Genomic DNA, 19,830 nt, shown 5'->3' with positions numbered 1-19,830 from the left:
ACATTCCCATCTGTTCCTGTTTGCCTGTATTTGGCCCTCTAGACTTTTCCTATCCATGTACTTGTCCATGTGCCTTTTAACGTTGTTAATGTACCTTGCGCAATCACTTCCATACATCCACCATCTTCTGGGTGAAAAGTTGCCCCTCAGGTTCCTATTAAATCTCTCTGCTCTCACCTTAAATCTAGTGCCCTCAAGTTTCTGATGCCCTAACCTTGAGGATAAAGACTGTGCATATTCACCCTATCGATGCCCCTTGTGATTTTATACACCTCTGTGAGGTCACCCCCTCAGTCTCCTACACTCTAGTGAATAGAGTCCCAACCTGCTCAACCTCTCTCCGTAGCTCAGTCCTTCGAGTCTCAGCAACTTAGCAATGCAGTTGGTGTAGTTTGAAAGGTGTTGACTTCTGTTTTCCCCCTTCTTACAGTGTGGCTCTGGGGCTTTGTTGCCATTACTCTGATCAGCCTGATGTCACTTGTGGCCATTGCTATTATTCCCTTTCTCAGCCACTCCTTCTACAAAGCACTCCTCCCCTTCCTGGTGGCGCTGGCAGTTGGCACACTCTCTGCAGATGCTCTGCTTCACCTGATACCTCATGTAAGTATGACTGACTGGCTGTGATTCATTCATCCTGGGTGGAAGACATGCAGCCCCCTTCAACCCATGACACAGGGATAGAGGAAGACATTCTGTTTCTCAGGTCCTACAACCAAACAAAACTCCACCTCAGCCAGTCCCATATCCCTCCCAATCCTTTCCTATCCATGTATCTTTTAACTGTTGTTAATGTATCTGCCTCAACTACTTCCTCTGGCAATATACTGTTTCCAAACACTGACCTCCCTCTGGGTGAAAAAGTTGCCTCTCAAGTTCCTATTCACTCTCCCCTCTCACCTTAAACCGGTACTCTTTAGTTCTTGATTCCCTAATCCTGGCGAAAAGTCTGTGCACATTCACCCTCCCTATTTGTGCCCTCATGGTTTTATGCTCCTCTATAAGATCACCACTCAATCTCTTGTGATCCAGTGAATAAAATCCCAACCTAGCCAACCTCTCTCTGTAACTCAGTTTCTCGAGTCCCATCCACATCTTTGTAAATCTCGTCTGCACTCCTTCCAGTTTAACGGCATATTTCCCATAGCAGGGCGACCAGAACTGAGTACAGTACTCCCAAGTATCTTGTTCAACCAGAAGAAGGTCTTCCTTCTAACGGGTGGGGAGCAGATGTTTGTGGCTTAATTGGCCACTGGAAATTGCTCTGGTGTGTAGGTGAGGTATGGGATAGTGAGAGAATAAAATGCAATAGGTGTAGGATGAGTGTAAATGGGTGGATGGACTTGAAGGGCCTGTGACGTGATAACTATGTGTCCTCAAAAGGAGCTAAAGAGGAGGAGGGCAATCATTGTGTAGCCCTTCAAGGTCTGTATTGGTAATGCAAAGGAGCTGAGTGTTGCCACTCGAGCCAAGTGTGAAGACCTGTCCCTCCCTTGTCTTTCTGTTCAGGCTCAGGATCACAGGCACAAGGGCTCGCATAACGCAGACAGCCACCCACTCCTGGATGGTAAGGACTCTCTCTGGAAAGGTCTCTCTGCATTGGGGGGCATCTACCTTCTCTTCCTCATTGAGAGCCTCCTGCGTTTGTCCAGGAACTGCAGCAGACGGGTGAAGGTAAGTGGCAAAATAACCAGGCTAGGAGAAATTCTACCTGACATATTGCAAACACTTCACAAGCGTGTAGAAACATAGAAAACCTACAGCACAATACAAGCCCTTCGGCCCACAATGCTATGCCGATCATGTCCTTGCCTTAGAAATTACCTAGGGTTACCCATAGACCTCTGTTTTTCTGAGCTCAACATACATATCCAGGAGTCTCTTAAAAGACCCTATTGTATCTGCTTCCACCACTGTCGCCGGCAGCCCATTCCACACACTCACCACTTTCTGCAGAAAAAAACTTACCCCTGACATCTCCTCTACCTACTTCTAAGCACCTTAAAACAGTGCCCTCTTGTGCTAGCCATTTCAGCCCTGGGAAAAAGCCTCTGACTATCCACACAGTCAATGCCTGTCATCATCTTACACACCTCTATCAGGTCACCTCTCATCCTCCCCAACTCCAAGGAGAAAAGGCCGTTCACTCAACCTATTCTCATAAGGCATGCTCCCCAATCCAGGCAACATCCTTGTAAATCTCCTCTGCACCCTTTCTGTGGTTTACACATCCTTCCTGTAGTGAGGCGACCAGAACTGAGCACAGTGGGGTCTGACCAGGGTCCTATATAGCTGCAACATTACCTCTCTGCTCCTAAACTCAATCCCACATTTGATGAAGGCCAATACACCATATGCTTTTTTAACCACAGAGTCAACCGGCGCAGCTGCTTTGAGTGTCCTATGGACTCGGACCCCAAGATCCCTCTGATCCTCCACACTGCCAAGAGTTTTACCATTAATACGATATTCTGCCATCATATTTGACCTACCAAAATGAACCACCTCACACTTATCTGGGTTGAACTCCATCTTCCACTTCTCAGCCCAGTTTTGCATACTATCAATATCCCGCTGTAACCTCTGACAGTGTTCCACACTATCCACAACACACCCAACCTTTGTGTTATCAGCAAATCTACTAACCTATCCCTCCACATGTGTGGTTCAACGAAAGGCTTGCACGCACACAGAAAATCGACTCGTGTCAAAGAGCCTGTATCCATGTCTATTGCTCTATGAATATATTTTAAAAAGGAAAAAATAGCTCATTGCTTTAGTAAAACTCTATACCTTTTGCTCTCGGCATTAGTGAAACTCCTCCTTGTGCCACAGAGGTGCAGACCCAGGTTCAGATTATCTCCATGGGACATCTCTAGTTGTGGTACTACAAGAGGACAAAGTGCCTGGAGTGAAAATTCTGATCAGTGACTTTCTGCCTGGGAAAGCATCTGTGGATGCATCAACTTCTCAGAGGATCTATCCTGGGCCCGGCCCATTGATACACTCACTAAGAGAGCATGCCAGTGGCTGTACTTCATTTCTCTAGAAGTATGATGGAGAGCATTCTGACTGGGTGCATCACCGTCTGGTGTGGAGTCTCCAATGCAGAGGATTGCAAGAGACTGCAGAGGGTTGTAGACCCAGTCAGCTCCATCACAGGCACAAACCTCCCCAACATCGAGGACATCCTCAAGAGGTCGTACCTCAAGAAGGTGGCATCCATCAACAGGGACCCTCACTGTCCAGGACATGCCCTCTTCTCATTACTATTGCTGGGGAAATGCTACAGGAGCCTGAATGCCCACACTGAATATTTTAGGAACAGCTTCTTCCCCTCTGCCATCAGATTTCTGAATGGTCCACGAACCCATGAACACTACCTCATTATTCCTCCTTTTGCACTATTTATTTACTGCAACTTACTAAACCTTTCCTGTCTATGTACTTATCCAAGTGTCTTTTAAATGTACCTGCCTCAACCACTTCTTGTGGCAGCTTGTTCTATATATTGGCCACTCTCTGGGTGAAAAGGTTCTTATTTACTTTCTTCCCCTCTCACCATAAGCATTTATCCTCTAGTTCTTGATTGCCAAACTGGGTAAAAAGACTGTGCACATTCTCCCCCGTGATTCTATTCCTTCATATTCCTAAACAAATGAGCAAAGTTCCAAACTGCTCAACCTATTTCCATAATTCAGATCCTTAATTCCTGGCAGCTCATTATTTTTCTCTGCACTTTTTCCAGCTTAATGCCATCTTTCCTCCAGGTGACCAAACCTAAATACAATACTCTAGATGTGTCCACACTAATGACTTATGTGGAAAGGTTGAGTGAGCTAGTGCTAGTCTCTTTGGAGCAAAGGAGGATGAGGGGCAACTTGATAGATGTGTATAAAAGGCATAGATAGAGTGGATAGTCCATGCCCTTTTCCCAGGGCAGCAATGGCTATTACTAGAGAATACTGATTTAAGGTGAGTGGAGGAAAGTTTTAGGGGACATGTCAGAGGTAGTTTTTTTTTAATATAAACACAGAGAGCACCAAATGTCTAGAGTGCACTGCTGGGAATGGTGGTTGAGGCTGATACATTAGAAACAGTTAATAGATGCAAGAAAAATGGAGGGTAATGGGCAAGGTGTTAGATTGATCACAGAGTAGGTTTATATACTGTAGGTTGGCATAACTTTGTGGGCCAAAGGGCCTGTGTTGTACTGTTCAGTGTTATAATATCTTGAACAACTGCAATGTAACAGCCAACTTCTGGATTCAATGCCCTGAATGAGGAAAGCCAACATGCCAAACGTCTCCTTCACCACCCTGTCTGTCTGTGACTCCACTTTCAGAGAATCATATGCCTGTATTCCTCGATTCTTCTGTTCTATAACACTCCCTGGGGACCTACTATTCACCATGAAGGTCCAACTCTGGTTTATCATCCCAAAATGCAACACCTTGCTCTTAACCAAATTAAACTTCAGTTGCCATTTCTTAGCCCACTTACCCAGCTGGTCAAGGGCCCACTTAAATTCTGATAACCATCTTCAATACCTACAACACTACCTACTGATTTTTAGGTTTTTGCTTGCTGTTGAAAGAAAGGATGCCACAAAACAACACATTTCACATCATACAAAACGGTGATAACAAACCCAGTTCTGATTCTGTGCTCCACGTTATCGCACTTACTGTACTCCATTATCTAGCCAACTGGCCATCTGTTAGTCTTGGTGTCCTTCCCTCTGACAGTTTTTAGGAATTTGTTTCTTTTCTCTTCTATGGTAATATTGGGAAGTAGCTGAACAGCTGCCTTTCTTCCTTCTGCTCAGAAGCCAACAAGATTTTCAACATAGTTTAAAGCATCTAAAGCTAACGAAACAGAAAGAAAATTAGCCAGTTGCAAAAGTACTAATCTTGGTTATCTTAGCAACTGAAATGACATGGATACTACAACATGGAAACAAGTCCTTCAGCCCAACTAACTCAGCCCATATTCCTCTTACCTTTCCAATTCACATTACTGTCCAAATGCCTTTTAAAGAGGTATTTTTAGGACATGGAGGCTTTGGAGAGCGTGCAGAAGAGGTTCACTGGGATTTGGCCTGGATTAGAGGGCGTGAGCGATAAGGAGAGGTTATTTTCTCTGGAGATGCAAAAGCTGAGGGGAAAATTTAAAATTATGTGAGGCATAGATCGAGTAGTCAGACAGAATCTTTTCCACAAGGTAGAAATCGCAAACACCAGATGGAAATGCTTTTAAGGTTAGATGGGAAGGGCAATTTTTTTTTAAGTAGGGAGTGGTCGGGACCTGGATTAGGTCACCAGGGGTGGGAGTGGAATCAGGAAATTTGACAGTTTGTTTTTTTTAAGTAGAGAGTGGTAGGTACCTGGATGTGTTACCAAGGCGGCAGTGGAATCAGGCAGTGAGGTGGAGTTTGATATATGAAAGGAATGGAGGGATGTACTGTAGATGATACCCAGGAGGACATTTAGTACAAATTGGCATCACATTATAGGGTGAATGCCCTGTCCAGCACTGTACTGTTATCTAGGTGTTGTTATTTAATCTTGTGAGCTACTAGAGTTATTTAAACAGAGTATAAATATCAGCAAGGTCTGGTTCTGCTTCGGCTCCTGCGCTCGGTCCACTTTGTAATCCAACATAAACAGTTGCCTACTCCATGCTTCTCCACTCTCCTGGTGCCTGTAGTCATGGTGAGGTCAGTGCTATGAGGGTTGGGGCTCTTGGTCAGGTCAGAACCCTGGCAGTGAGGAGGGATTATTTGGGTGCCAGCTAATGATAGAATTTTTAAAGTAGCACTAATGATAGACTGGATACATAGAACAATATTGCCAGCACAATGCAAGCCCTTCAGCTCATCATGGAACCAATATTTGGATATATTACCCCCTCCTTTCTCCAACCTAAAAGTCTAGCTGCTCACACTTGGAAGGGACCTGGGAGATCACCTCCTGCAGCATACAACATTCTTGCCCTTATTAGTTGAGGCAGAGCTCAAGAGCCAAGAAGTTATGTTGCAGCTTTATAAAACTCTATTTAGGCTACATTTAGAGCATCATATTCAATTTCAGTCACCCATTATTGGAAGGATGTTGAGGCTTTGCAGAGAATGCTTAAGAGACTCACCAGGATGCTGCCTGGATTAGAGAGCGTGAGCTACAAGGAGAGGCTGGACAAACTTGGGCTGTTTTCTCTGGAGCAGCGGAGGCTGAGGGGAGATCTGGTTGAGGTGCTTAAGATTATGAGAAGCTTAGACGGAGCAAACAACTGGTATCTTTACCCCAGGGTCAAAATGTCTAGTACTAGAGGACATAAATTTAGGTTTAGAGGGGTAAATTCAAAGGAGATGTGCAAGGCAAGTTCACCCCTTCCCCCCACACACACACAGTGAGAGGTGGGTATCTGGAATGTGCTGCCAGGAATGGTGATGGAGGCAGATACGAGAGAGGTGTTTAGCAGATAAGCACATGAATGTGCAGAAAATGGAAGGATGTGATGTGAACTTTGCGTAGGCAGAAGGGATTAGTTTAATTAGTGTCACAGCAACAACCTTGCACTCACTGTCAGTAAGACCAAGCAATTGATTGTGGACTTCAGGAAGAGTTGAAGGAACACATAGTGGAAAGGGTGAGCAGTTTCAAGTTCCTGGGTGTCAACATCTCTGACGATCTATCCTGGGCCCAACATCTTGATGCAATTACAAAGTAATTGCATTTACAAAGAGACAGCAGCTATACTTCATTAGGAGTTTGAGGAGAGGTCACCAACAGCACTCACAAAGACCTACAGGTGTACTGTGGAAAGCGTTCTGTGGAGGGGCCACTGCACAGGATCAGAAACAGCTGCAGAAACTTGTAAACTCAGCCAGTTACATCATGGGCACTAGCCTTCCCAGCATCCAGCACACCGTCAAAAGGTGGCTTCCATCATTAACCCACATCACAAAGGACACGCCCTCTTCTCATTGCTACCATCAAGGAGGAGGTACAGGAGCATGAAGACATGCACTCAATGATTCAGGAACAGCTTCTTCCCCTCCACCACCAGATTTCTGAATGGACATTGAACCCATGAACACGACTTCACTACTTTTTCCTCTTTTTGCACTGCTTTTTAAACTTAATTTTATACATATACTTCTTGACGTAATTTATAGTTTTAAAATAATTATATATTGCAGTGCACTGCTGCCTCAAAACAACAACTTTCACAGCATATGCCAGTGATATTAAACCTGATTCTGATTCTGAGGGGCTGAATTACAACATTGTGAGGTGAAGGACCTGTCCTGTGCTGTACTGCTCTATGTTCTATGTTGTATATGAGACTGGAACTGATCGCAGATTGGCAGCAGTGCCAATTGTAATCAGACTCTGCTATCTTTCCATTTTATATCAACTTAATCTTTCCATCCCTCAGCCACCAGGCAAAGGGCGGCAGAAGGAACAGGCTGGCCTCGAGATGGACGTTCCAACCAACATTGAACTTCGTTGCTTAAGACCTGCCCAAGGTAATTAGGCTCGCAGACTTTGGCTTCTACTGGGCACTATTGTTTGGGGAAGGGGGTAGAGGTACCTCCCCACACAAGAAGAAAGGGATTAATTGTCCTGCAAGCCTAGCCAGAGCTCATGGACCAACCTGGATGAAGGAGATCTGTCAGGAGGCTGTCCACCCATTAAAGCCGCAGGACACAGGCTGAAGATCAAAGCTGGCGGCCACATGGATGGGGACACCTTTGTGGGAGAAGGCAGAAGGATGAGAGGGGGCCCTCCTCAGGGGTGGAAACCTCCCTGATTATCTTGGGAGCAACACCCAGTCTTCTGAAGGAACGAGGGAGAGAGAAACTGTCAATGCTTCGGGTCAAGACCCTGTATCGGGATGTAGGCTGCAGAAGGGAGATGGCTGGTGTAAAGAGGAGAGGAGCAGTGCTGGGATAGGGGTCTGACATAATTGATGGACAAGGGGAGTCAGAGATGACAAGTAGGTTTCTGCTCCCCTCTCTATTCCACCAATCACATCAGGCCCCTGTCCCACGACAACCCCTCTCTGCTTTTTGCTAGCTATCTTCCCTCTCCACTCTCAGTCCAGAGGCAGGTTCTTGACCCAATATTGACAGTTCCTCCCCCACCTCACACTGAGCCCCTCCAGCAGACTGGGTGTTGATTGTTGGCACAAAGACACATTTCTTTGTAACTTTTGATGTACATGTGACAAATAAAGCTATTCTTAAAAATCTTTTCTTTTAAACTGCACAAGGCCCGAGGAACTGGAGGAGGATGTTCACCACCTTAATCATGCTTTACCAGTCACATGGCTAAACTCTATATCCCCTGATAGCCTTTGGATGATAAAATTCATACAGTTTCAGATTTAAATTTATCTTAATACCTGGCAAGCTGGTTGCCTACTTGTTCATTTGGTTCAGAGTTGGGGGTGGGGTGTGCTGGTTTGTCATGTGTGTAAGCTGCCCTTGTGGTATAGTTGAACTTATACTAACTGAAAGATTCATTAAGTGACTTTGAATATTCAGAGTCTTGCAAAAGAACTGAACTGGATCAGGTGGAAAATGCATCCAGTGGACCCTTCACTCACCAACCTACCAGTAAAATCGACAAAGAGCCCTGCAGTGAGCTCTCTGACGATCCTTCGGCTGAAACATGGGGATCAGAGGAGCTGGAACCTGAGCGGGAACATGAGCACGGACATTCCCATCATCTGGAAGGCCTACGGAGCTCTGGCATAGTGGATATTGCTTGGATGGTGATGATGGGAGATGGCATGCACAACTTCACTGACGGACTGGCGATTGGTAAGTGATGAAGCTCTGGTGGGAGCTAGGAAACCTTGTGATTCACAATGCTTATGTAAGGCTGTGCCCCAAGAAAAAACAGACATGAACAAGGTAATAAAAGTACTTCTCCTGTGAGAGGGTGTCACTCTGACACTGCCACTCACCCTCAGTACTTTACCCAGCACTGTCCCTCTTACATTGCAACACTGACACCCATCAGCACCAAGTGTGGGTCACACCAACTGACTCTTTGTGATACCCATCAACAGGTAACTGTACTTCTTTACTTTCTAACACCTACTCTTCTGAGATGATGAGAGCAGTTGCTGGTAATTTAGGTACTAAAATAGTCATAAAGTAATACAGCATGGAAAGAGCCCAACTGATCCATGCCAGCCAAGATTCCCATTTGCCCATGTTTGGCCCATATCCCTTTAAATCTTTCCTATCCTTGTATTTATCATAGAGTCACACAGCACTGAAAGAGGCTGTATCTGTCTGCACCCTTCCAATTCATTGGGGCCTATGCTAGCATAGCAATTGGCAATAACACTATTGCAGTACCAGCAACCTGGGTTCAATTCTGGTGCTGTCTGTAAGGTGTTTGTATGTTCACCCCATGACTACGTGGGTTTTGTCCCACATTCTAAAGGCATTCGGTTTAGTAGGTTAATTGATCACATGGGTGTAATTGGCCAGTAGGGCCTTTTACTGTGCTGTATTTCTAATAAATAAATATATGTAGTTGTCCCAGTGTCTTTTAACTATTGTTAACATACCTGCCTCATCTACTTCCTCTGGCTGCTTGTTCCATATATGGACCATCCTATTAAATCTTTCCCCTCACCCTAAACATAAGTCTTCCAGTTTTTATTTCCCCCTACCCTGGGAGGACAAAGGACTGTTTGTGGCCCATCTCTGATTTTATACACCTCTGTAAGGTCACTCCTCAGCCTCCTACGCTCCAAGAAATAAAATCCCGGCCTCCTCAAAGCCTGGCAGCATCCTCATTAGTCTCCCTTGCACTCCTTCCAGTGAGGAGGCAAGGTGCTGACTAGGAGTATCAGCAACGTTAACTTGATTCATTCTCACCAACAGGGGCAGCATTTTCCACAGGAATTCCAGGCGGATTCAGTACCACCATTGCTGTGTTCTGCCATGAACTACCCCATGAGCTGGGTGAGTTGATGTCTGTGGGTGGCTCTCGTGAAATATTGATATCCCTTCTTCCTTTGCCCTGCTGTCTGGCTGTGCACACCCATCTTTGCCTGTTCTCCATCCTTTGCCTTTTTCTGTCCATCTCCCTCATTCTCCTACACGCCAATGAAAAATGTCACAACTTGTTTAACCTCTTTCCATAAATGCAGTACCTTCCTCCATTACTCCAATCTAAAAGTTTGGATGTTTCTCCTGTTGGCAAAGATGTTCATAATCTTCCTGCTTTATAAGATTATGAGAGCTGTGGCTTCTAGTATTAGACATTTTGTCCCTGGGAAAAGAATCTGTCTACTTTATCTGTGCTTCTCATAATCTTATAAACCTCTCTCAGGTCTCCTCTCAGCCTTCGCTGCTCCAGAGAAAACAACTCAAGTTTGTCCAACCTCTCCTTCTAGCTCATGCCCTCTAATCCTGGCAGCATCCTGGTGAATCTCTTCTGCACCCTCTCCAAAGCCCCCACACCTTTTTCTTGTAATGGGGTGACCAAAACTGCACACAACATTCCAAATGTGACCTAACCAAAGTTTTATACAGTAGTACTGTTATGTTTCTGACAAATGGTTAAAGACAAATAGACTGTTTAGATTTCTGTGGAAGTTCCCCTCCATCCACTGTTGAACCTGTTTGTCTATTGCAGGTGACTTTGCTGTGTTAATGAAGGCAGGGGTTAAAATGAGACAGGCAGTGAAATTTAACCTGGTATCTGCTGTCCTCAGTTACTTGGGCATGGTGCTTGGAATTGCTGCTGGACAGTACACAGACAATGTAACCCCCTGGATCTTCGCAAGCACCGCAGGGATGTTCCTTTATGTTGCTTTGGTTGACATGGTGAGTCACTCTCCTTTCTAACTAAAATATCTACGGGGAATGTAAAAGTACAACTTTCTGTTTAAGCAATGCCATCTAGATCCTTGAAACCAAAGGAATGGAAGAACTTTTGAGGAGTTGTCACTGTTATTGGATGAGTAAATACAGCAAGCTCCCACAGACAGTGCAGTAACTGACCAGTAACTGCTGGAGCAACATAGTGGGTCAAGCTGTGTTTCATGAGGGAAATGAACAGTCCATGTTTCAGATCAAGATCCTTGAGACTAGCAGAGGGGTCGGCTCCTTTGGTCTTTTGTCCTAGGTGTCTAAATGCTGAAGTTTGTTTGAAACACTCCTCTGAGGTGCCTCAGGATAGTTTGGCCTCATTAGTGAATGTGTAATAAGGTGCACCCTGGGTTATGAATGGCCTGACTTATGGAAACCTGAACTTTCACAAATTCTCCCATACATCTTTAAAGCATTTTTCAAGTTAGTAATAATAATGTACTTGTGGTGAACTACATATACCTGTCTGGACACGCCCCCCCCCCCCCCCCCGGCTGACTGCTCCTGTGGCTCCTCCCACAGACCCCGGTATAAAGACGATTGGAGCCACAGACCCTTCCTCAGTCTCCAGGATGTTGTGTGATGGTCACTTGCTGCTTGTACTTTCTTCCAGCCAATAAAAGCCTACCTTAAACCACGTCTCAAAGTTATTGATGGTGCATCAGTACTGAATGGTGTATTTAAGGCAGAGATTGATAGGTCCTTGACTGGTGAGGGGTTATAAGGAGAAGGCAGGAGAATGGGGTTGACAAAATGATCAGGCATGGAATACAGCAACTGTGGAGGGAAATGGCCAGTTGACGTTTCGGGCCAAAACCCTTCATTTGGACTGAAAGAGTAGATGGAGGTAGCCGGTATTAAAAGATGGAGGGAAGGTGATAGGTGGATCCAGGTGATGCACGTGGAGAATCATAGGCAGATAAGGGAGGGGATAGAGTTGGAATAATGTCAGGAGCTATGAGGTGATGGATCGATCCAGGTGAGGTGCAATAGGCAGATAAGAGAGGAGTGAAGAATGAGAATGATGTCAGGAGTTTGGAAGTAAGAGGTGGATCCAGGTGATGGAGTAGGGTGATAGGTAGATGGAGAATGGGGATGATGTCAGGGGCTGGGAGGCGATAGGTGGAAGGGTGGTAGACTTGCAGAGATATCAGTTTACAGGCAGTCCTCAGCAGCAAAATCCTTGCATAACCCAGGACTGCCTGTGCATGGATACTACTGCAGATGCTAGAAATCCAGAACAAATACAAGGATGGCAGGGAATGCTCAACAGGTCAACCAGCCTCCATGAGGGGGAGAAACTGAATGAACGTTTCAGGCCGACGACCTGTTTGGGGGCAGTTTTGATTGGATGGCCTGTTGAGTCTGTCAATGTGGCCCAGTGATTAGTGTGTTGTGCTCAAAATCCAGTGGGGACTCCCCACACAGGTTCAAATCCCGTTTATGGTGACACATTCCAGTCAGCCATGACTGAGTGGCAGAGTAGACTTGATAGGCCAAATTGCCCGATTTTGCTCCCCATAGTTTGTGACTCCCTCCTGTTCCTTTGTGACCCCCGTGGGGTGTAGATTGCAGCTCTGCTGATGATCACTCCATCTTTCTTTCAGCTTCCTGAAATACTGCATGGACAATCGAACACAAGACAATACAGTTATCTCACACATTTTGTCAGACAGAACCTGGGCTTCCTGCTGGGAGCTGGAGTCATGCTGTGCATTGCTTTGTTTGAGGACCGACTTCTCATCAACATCGGTTCTTAATAGTTTACAGTCAACAGGCATGGAAATGAGGTTCAAAAACAAACAGAATGTCTTCGAGCTGTTTCTTACAAGTAGAGTATCGCAGCTATATACTTTGGACAGATTTTCATGTTTCTCCAGCTAAACTCCAGCAGTACTTGTTTCAAAGATGCAGCATACCCTCTGTTGAGTTGTTGTTACTCCAAAACCTTGGTGTGGACATGGGAAGGTCTGCCCCTGATAATGACTGAGGAATTGTAATACAGGATCAAAAAATACTAACACCCACTACGGTCTCTTCTGGATTTCTTGAAACATTCACACATGAGGTATAGCACAGAAACAGATCCTATGGCCCATCTAGTCCATGCCAAACTGGTAATCTGCCTAGTCCATCAACCCAGACTTGGACCATAGCCCTCCATATCCCTCCCATCCATGCATCCATCCAAATTTCTCTTAAATGTTAAAATCACAACCTAGATGTACCACTTGTGCTGGCAGCTTGTTCCACACTCTCACACCCTCTCAGTGATGAAATTCCCCCTCATGTTCCCCTTAAACATTTTACCTTTCACCCTTAACCCATGACCTGTAGTTGTAGTCTCACCCAATCTCAGTGGAAAAAGCCTATCTATACCCTTCATAATTCTGTATTCTTCTGTCAAATCTCCCCTCATTCTCTTATGTTCTAGGGAGTAAAGTCCTAACCTATTCAAACTTCCCTTATAAACACAGATCCTCAAGTCCTGACAACATCCTTGTAAATGTTCTCCACATTCTTTCAATCTTATTTATATCTTTCCTAAAGATAGGTGACCAAAATTGCAATACTCCAATAGACCAATACTCCAAATTAGACCTCACCAACATCTTATACAACTTGAACATAGCATCCGAACTCTTGTACTGCATCCTTTGATATATGAAAATCAATTTGCTAAAAGCTTTCTTTATGACCCTATCTACCTGTGATGCCACCTTCAAAGAATTATTGATCTGTATTCCCAGGTCCCTCTGTTCTACCACACTCCTCAGTGCCCTACCGCTCACCATGCAAGTCCATCTCGTCAGGTCCTGGGGATTTATCCAGCTAATTTGCCTCAAGACAGCAAACTCCTCCTCCTGTGTAATCTATATGAGGTCCATGACCTCACTGCTGCTTTGCCTCAGTTCTACAGTCTTTGTGTCCATTTCATGAGTAAATACAGATGCAAAAAATCCATTTAAGATCTCCCCTATCTCTTTCGGCATGAATAGTAACCACACTAATTTTTCAGAGAGCCAATTTTGTGCCTTACAATCCTTTTGCTCTTGATATATCTGTAGAAGGTCTTGAGATTCTCCTTCACCTTGTCTGCTAGAGCAACCTGTCTTCTTTTAGCCCTTATTATGTGTCCTCTTGCAATTCCTTTACTCCTCAAGTACCTCATTTGTTCCTTCCTGTCTGTACCACCTTTTTCTTAACCAGGGCCTCAATATATCTTCAAAAACAAGGTTGTTTCCTAAACCTGTCATCCTTGCCTTTTACTCTGACAGGCACATACAAACTATGTACAGTATTCTCTAAATTTCACTCTTGAAGGTCTCCCACCTACTAGGTACACCTGTGCCAGAAAGCAAACTATCCCAATCCACACTTGCCAGATCCTTTTTGATACCATCAAATTGTTTTTCCTCCAATTTACAATCTCAACCCATGGACTAGACCTATCCTTTTCCATAATTACCCTGAAACTAATGGCATTATGATCACTAGATGCAAAGTGTTCCCCTACACAAACTTCTGTCACCTGCCCTGTCTCATTCCCTAACAGATCTCGTATCGCACTCTTTCTAGTTGGGACTTTTATGTACTGATTAAGGAAACTTTCCTGAACACATTTGACAAACTCTTTCCCATCTAGTCCTTTTGCAGTATGGGAATCCCAGTCAATATGTGCGAAGTTAAAATCACCTACTACCACACCCTTATGTTTCTTGCAACAGTCTGTGATCTCTCAACAAATTTGCTCCTCAAAATCCCATGGACTGTTGGGTGGCCTATAATATAATCCCATTAACGTGGTCATACCTTTCTTATTCTTCAGTCAAACCCATAAAGCCTCAGTAGATGAGCTATCCAGTCTGTCTTGACTAGTAATGCCATCCTTCCCTCTTTAATCTGTCCCACTCTATCACATCTAAAACAACGAAACCCCGGAATATTGAGCTGTCAGTCCTGTCCCTCCTGAAACCAAGTCTCACTAATGGCTACAATATCATAATTCCGACCCATGTCCTAAGCTCATCTGCCTTTCCTACAATACTCCTTGCCTTGAAACATAGACAGCTGAGAATTTCAGTCCTACCATGCTTAACCTTTTGATTCCCAACTTTGAATGAAGGCTTAACAACATCTTTCCCCACAACCATTCCACAATCTGAAGCCCTCCCTCCCTCACCATCTCCTTAGTTATGTGCTAAACTGTATGATCTTCCTATTTTTGGCCAAGCTCGTGGCAATTCTGAGATCACAACCCTGGAGGTCCTGTCCTTTAAGTTAGTCCTTAACACCCTGAATTCACTTTACAGAATCTCGTCACCTTTCTTACCTCTGTCATTGGTACCGACATGGACCACGACCTCTGGCTGCTCACCCTCCCACTTAAGAATGCCGTAAACAGTCTGAGATGTCTCAGACCTTGGCACCTGAGAGGCAATATACCATCCGGGAATCTCGTTCTCATCCACAGAACCTCCTGGCTGTTCCCATAACCAATGAATCCCCTGTCACTACAGCTCATCTCTTCTCCCTCCTTCCCTTCTGAGCCACAGAGCCAGACAGTGCTTGAAACCTGACTGCTGTGGCTTTCCTCTGCTAGGTCATCCCCTCCCCACACCAGTAAACCTGTTGTTGAGGGGAATGGCCACAGAGGTACTCTGTACTGGCTGCCTATCCCCTTTGCCCCTCTTGATGGTCACCCAGTTACCTGTGTCCTGCACACTGGGGTAAATACTTCTCTATCTATCAACCACTCAGTCTCCCAATCTGGAGTTTATCCAGCCCGAGCTCCAATTCCTTAACACAGTCTGTTAGAAGCTGCAGATAGATGCACTTCTTGCAGGTATAGTCGTCAGAGGCCTTCCCAAATCCCACAAGAGCAGCATTCAGCTATCCTGCCTGGCACTCCTTATGCTCTATCTGTGCAATAATGAAAGAAAAAGTAAACAAAAATAATCTTCCTTTGGCCTTCACCTCTATTCACCAAGGCCTGGACTCCCCCCTCTAACACTGGCCCACTCACACAATGACTTAATTATGCACAATCCAGTGCCTCCTTGGGAACTGTGGCACACAGAATGTGTTCACGCTTTCCCAAATCACTTCTTTTGAACTTTCTCTCCTGCTATGCAATCCAACGTCTCTTCAGGAACTGTGGCGCGCAGGTGAACTATCCAAAATTCTCCACCAAAGGAAGGACTGTAGTTTGAAACAATTCCCTTATCAGCTTCCAACACTGTACCCAATCCGCACTGGTACACCCTGCACACCCCACTGACACCCTACACTCCTACCTGTAACACCTACACACCCGACATCCCTCACTGATACACCCCACACTGTAACACTGACACACCCAACACTGTAACTCTCTGATACACTCTGTGATCAGTGTATCTCACTGTGATATTAAGTGCAAATTCAAAGGGATGTGGTACACAATTATTCATAATATCACTTTTGTTCCTCTTATTGTAACATGCTTGGATAGATGTGTAAGAAATTACAAAAAAAATTATTAATCAATGATCTTGTGTTCAACTGATTGATATGCTCTCCAAAGAAATTTGATCTGCTGTTTAATGTGTATGATTCCCAATAATAACATTTAAACTTGATTTGATTCTTATTTTTGCTTTGCCGGTATTTTGCTATCTGCCACTCAGTTTGATGTGGATGCTTTGGTAAGCAGTTCGGGCTGTGTCCAGCTCTAAACCCACCTGGTGAATATTGACACCTCCCTCTCTGATGGTTATCCTTCTCTTCCTTGTGGTCTGGGTTCACAGCTGTCTAACCACTTCCATGAGGAACCCCGAGGATGGATATAGTGTGTGTGTGTTATAGAGTTATACAGCCCAGAAAGAGGCACTTTGGCCCAACGAATCATACTGAACAAATTGTTCTCCTGAGCTAGTCCCATTGTCTGTGTTTGGCCCACATCCTTCAAAACCTTCCTATTATTGTACCAGCTCTGCCATGAGATGGACACTTGATCTCACAATTACAGTGCCTTGTTATGATCTTGGACCTTATTGTATGCCTGCACTGCAATTTCTCTATAGCTATTGCACTATATTCTACATGCAAGAACATCAGTAACAGGAGCAAGAGTTGGCCATCTGGCCTGTCAAGTCTGCTCCTCCGTTCAATAGGATCAATGCTGATCTGACATGATTCAGTAAGATCAGCTTCACCACCCTGTCTTTTCCCCATAACTATTAATTAACCATCTCTACAAAAATCTATCTAACTGTGTCTTAAATATATTTAATGAGGTTAGTCTCTACTGCTTCCCTGGGCAGAGAATTCCACAGATTGACTACTCTCTGGGAAACCCATTTTTCCTCATCTCCATCCTAAATCTATTCCCCCGAATCTTGAGGCTATATCTGCCTAGTCACACTTACCAGTACAAATAATTTCCCTGCCTCAATCTTAGCTATCCTCTTTTATAGTTCGATGTTTATATCAGATCTCCACTCATTCTTCTGATTTCCAGTGAGTACAGTCCCAGGTGACTCAATCTCTTCTCATGGGCAAATTCATCATTTCTGGAATCAACCTGGTGAAACACCTCTGCCCTGTCTCAAAAACCTGGATATCTGGTCAAGATGGCGTTGAGCTGTGGTCTCGGTCAAGAACCAGACTCAGTTGTTTTTTAGTTGATTTTAGCTTTGCAGGGATGATTTTGGATACAGAGAGTGGAGTTAGAGGTCAAGTTATTTTCAGGACAGGGATATGAAGATGTTAAGGTCAGGCCACTGAGGTGGATGTGTGACAATGGATAGTGGGTGATGGGCAGGCCAACCGGTGACGTTGAAGGCTGATGCCCCCCCACCCCCCGCCATCTCAGATTGGTGAGTCGACGGCAAACTCCAAAATTGAACTCTGTGTGGGCAAGGTGCATAAAGTTCAATACATCACTAGGTATGGGGGTTTGAAGCCTCGACATCGAGGGTCCACATTTCTCAGTGTGTGCTGCAGTTGACATCAAAGATCAAAGCACAAAATTCAAGCAGAACTCTGGAAGTTGAGGACTGATGGTCGGTTCCACAAGTCTGACAATCTCTGCAACTCCGCTGGGGATGGCAAAGGCTCAATCTGTGTGCAAGACGGAGTCCAATGCAGAATGAAGACCTTGTCACTGCCCTCCCCCGTGTTACTGCCCACCCCCGTACCACAGCCCCTTACGTCTACCCTGGCCCTGTACTAAAGCTCCTCAGTTCCTCTCCTTTGACTATGCTATGCTTGCCATCAACTTCTGCCTCCCCTACAGCACTGCATTTGCTGTAAGCTTTTGAGGATGAAGCAGACGTTGATATTAACATGCACCATTGAGCAAGTTAGTTGCAGTAATTTGCTGTGGTGGTGTAGTTTTCCTGTGGATCTTATGGTCACAGCTGCCTCATATCACTGCTTCAGAGGAATCCTGGCAAAGTAAAGGTGAAGTCCAGAACAATCAGACTTGTAAACTCATTCTCCAAAGAGAAGTGGATATAACAGGATAATCAGCCTCTGGCAACCAGATGCACAACTTTCAATGATGTCATTGTGTTTCAACAGTTCATATATAGTTGCACACAATCATTTTGAAAGAGACTGCTCCAAAATGATTGAAAATAGAACAAAATTATAGAGAGAGTTCAGGCTTTTCTCTTTGGAGTGAAGGTGGATAAAATGTAACTTGGAGGTCTTTAAGATAATGGATGAAGGGAAGGCAGTGGATGTTATCTACATGGACTTCAGTAAGGCCTTTGACAAAGTCCTGCAAGGGAGGTTAGTGAGGAAGGTTCAGTCACTAGGTATACATGGTGAGGTAGTAAATTGGATTAGACATTGGCTCAATGGGAGAAGTCAGAGAGTGACAGTGGAGGATTGCTTCTCTGAGTGGAGGCCTGTGACTAGTGGTGTGCCACAGGGATCAATGCTGGGTTATTTGTCATCTATATCAATGATCTGGATGATAATGTGGTAAATTTGATCAGCAAATTTGCTGATGATACAAAGATTGGAGGTGTAGTGGACAGTGAGGAAGGTTTTCAAAGTTTGCAGAGGGATTTGGACCAGCTGGAAAATGGGGTGAAAAATGGCAGATGGAGTTTAATACAGACAAATGTGAGGTATTGCACTTTGGAAGGAAAAACCAAGGTAGAACATACAAGGTAAATGGTAGGGCACTGAGAAGTGCAGTATAACAGAGGGATCTGGGAATACAGATACAAAATTCCCTAAAAGTGGCATCACAGGTAGATAGGGTAGTAAAGAGAGCTTTTGGTACATTGGCCTTTATAAATCAAAGTATTGAGTATAAGAGTTGGAATGTTATGGTGAGGTTGTATAAGACATTGGTGAGACCGAATTTGGAGTATTGTGTGCAGTTTTGGTCACCAGATTACAGGAAGGGTATTAATAAGGTTGAAAGAGTGCAGAGAAGGTTTAAAAGGATTTTGCTGGGACTTGAGAAACTGAGTTACAGAGAAAGGTTGAATAGGTTAGGACTTTATTCCCTGTTGCATAGAAGCATGGGGGGAGATTTAATAGAGGTATATAAAATTATGATGGGTATAGATAGAGTGAATGCAAGCAGGCTTTTTCCACTGAGGCTAGGGGAGAAAAAAAAACAGAGGTCATGGGTTAAGGGTGAAAGGGGAAAAGTTTAAGGGGAACATTAGTGGGGGTCATCTTCACACAGAGTGTGGTGGGAGTGTGGAATGAGCTGCCAGAAATGCAGGCTCACTTTTAACATTTAAGAAAAACTTGGACAGGTGCATGAATGAGAGGTGTATGGAGGGATATGGTCCAGGTGCAGGTCAGTGGGACTAGGCAGAAAATTAGTTCGGCACAGACAAGAAGGGCCAAAAGGCTTGTTTTTGTGCTGTAATGTTTTATGGTTTTATAATAAAGAGGCATAGTGGATGCCAGAGACT

At 44.6% G+C, this 19,830-nt stretch overlaps 1 protein-coding gene across 2 annotated transcripts in view; it reads left to right on the top strand.

Annotated features, from left to right (window-relative positions):
* Nucleotides 1–19,830, top strand: part of slc39a5 (solute carrier family 39 member 5) — a 52,104-nt gene that overhangs the window by 21,322 nt on the left and 10,952 nt on the right. The window contains exons 5-11 of one of the 2 annotated variants that reach the window (XM_059956304.1): nucleotides 431–600; nucleotides 1,507–1,671; nucleotides 7,438–7,528; nucleotides 8,549–8,827; nucleotides 9,908–9,988; nucleotides 10,665–10,855; nucleotides 12,508–16,502. In XM_059956304.1, coding sequence (XP_059812287.1) covers nucleotides 431–600; nucleotides 1,507–1,671; nucleotides 7,438–7,528; nucleotides 8,549–8,827; nucleotides 9,908–9,988; nucleotides 10,665–10,855; nucleotides 12,508–12,660 — 1,130 coding nt within the window. In that variant the 3' untranslated portion in view covers nucleotides 12,661–16,502. Of the gene's footprint in view, nucleotides 1–430; nucleotides 601–1,506; nucleotides 1,672–7,437; nucleotides 7,529–8,548; nucleotides 8,828–9,907; nucleotides 9,989–10,664; nucleotides 10,856–12,507; nucleotides 16,503–19,830 lie in introns of those variants that run through there. The other variant, XM_059956305.1, reaches the window with a different exon arrangement.

The sequence above is a fragment of the Hypanus sabinus genome, chromosome X1, assembly GCF_030144855.1.
Source record: "Hypanus sabinus isolate sHypSab1 chromosome X1, sHypSab1.hap1, whole genome shotgun sequence".
Taxonomy (NCBI): Eukaryota; Metazoa; Chordata; class Chondrichthyes; order Myliobatiformes; family Dasyatidae; genus Hypanus; species Hypanus sabinus.
The sequence above is the reverse complement of the archived record's forward strand: the minus strand, read 5'-3'. Positions and strand labels throughout refer to the sequence as shown.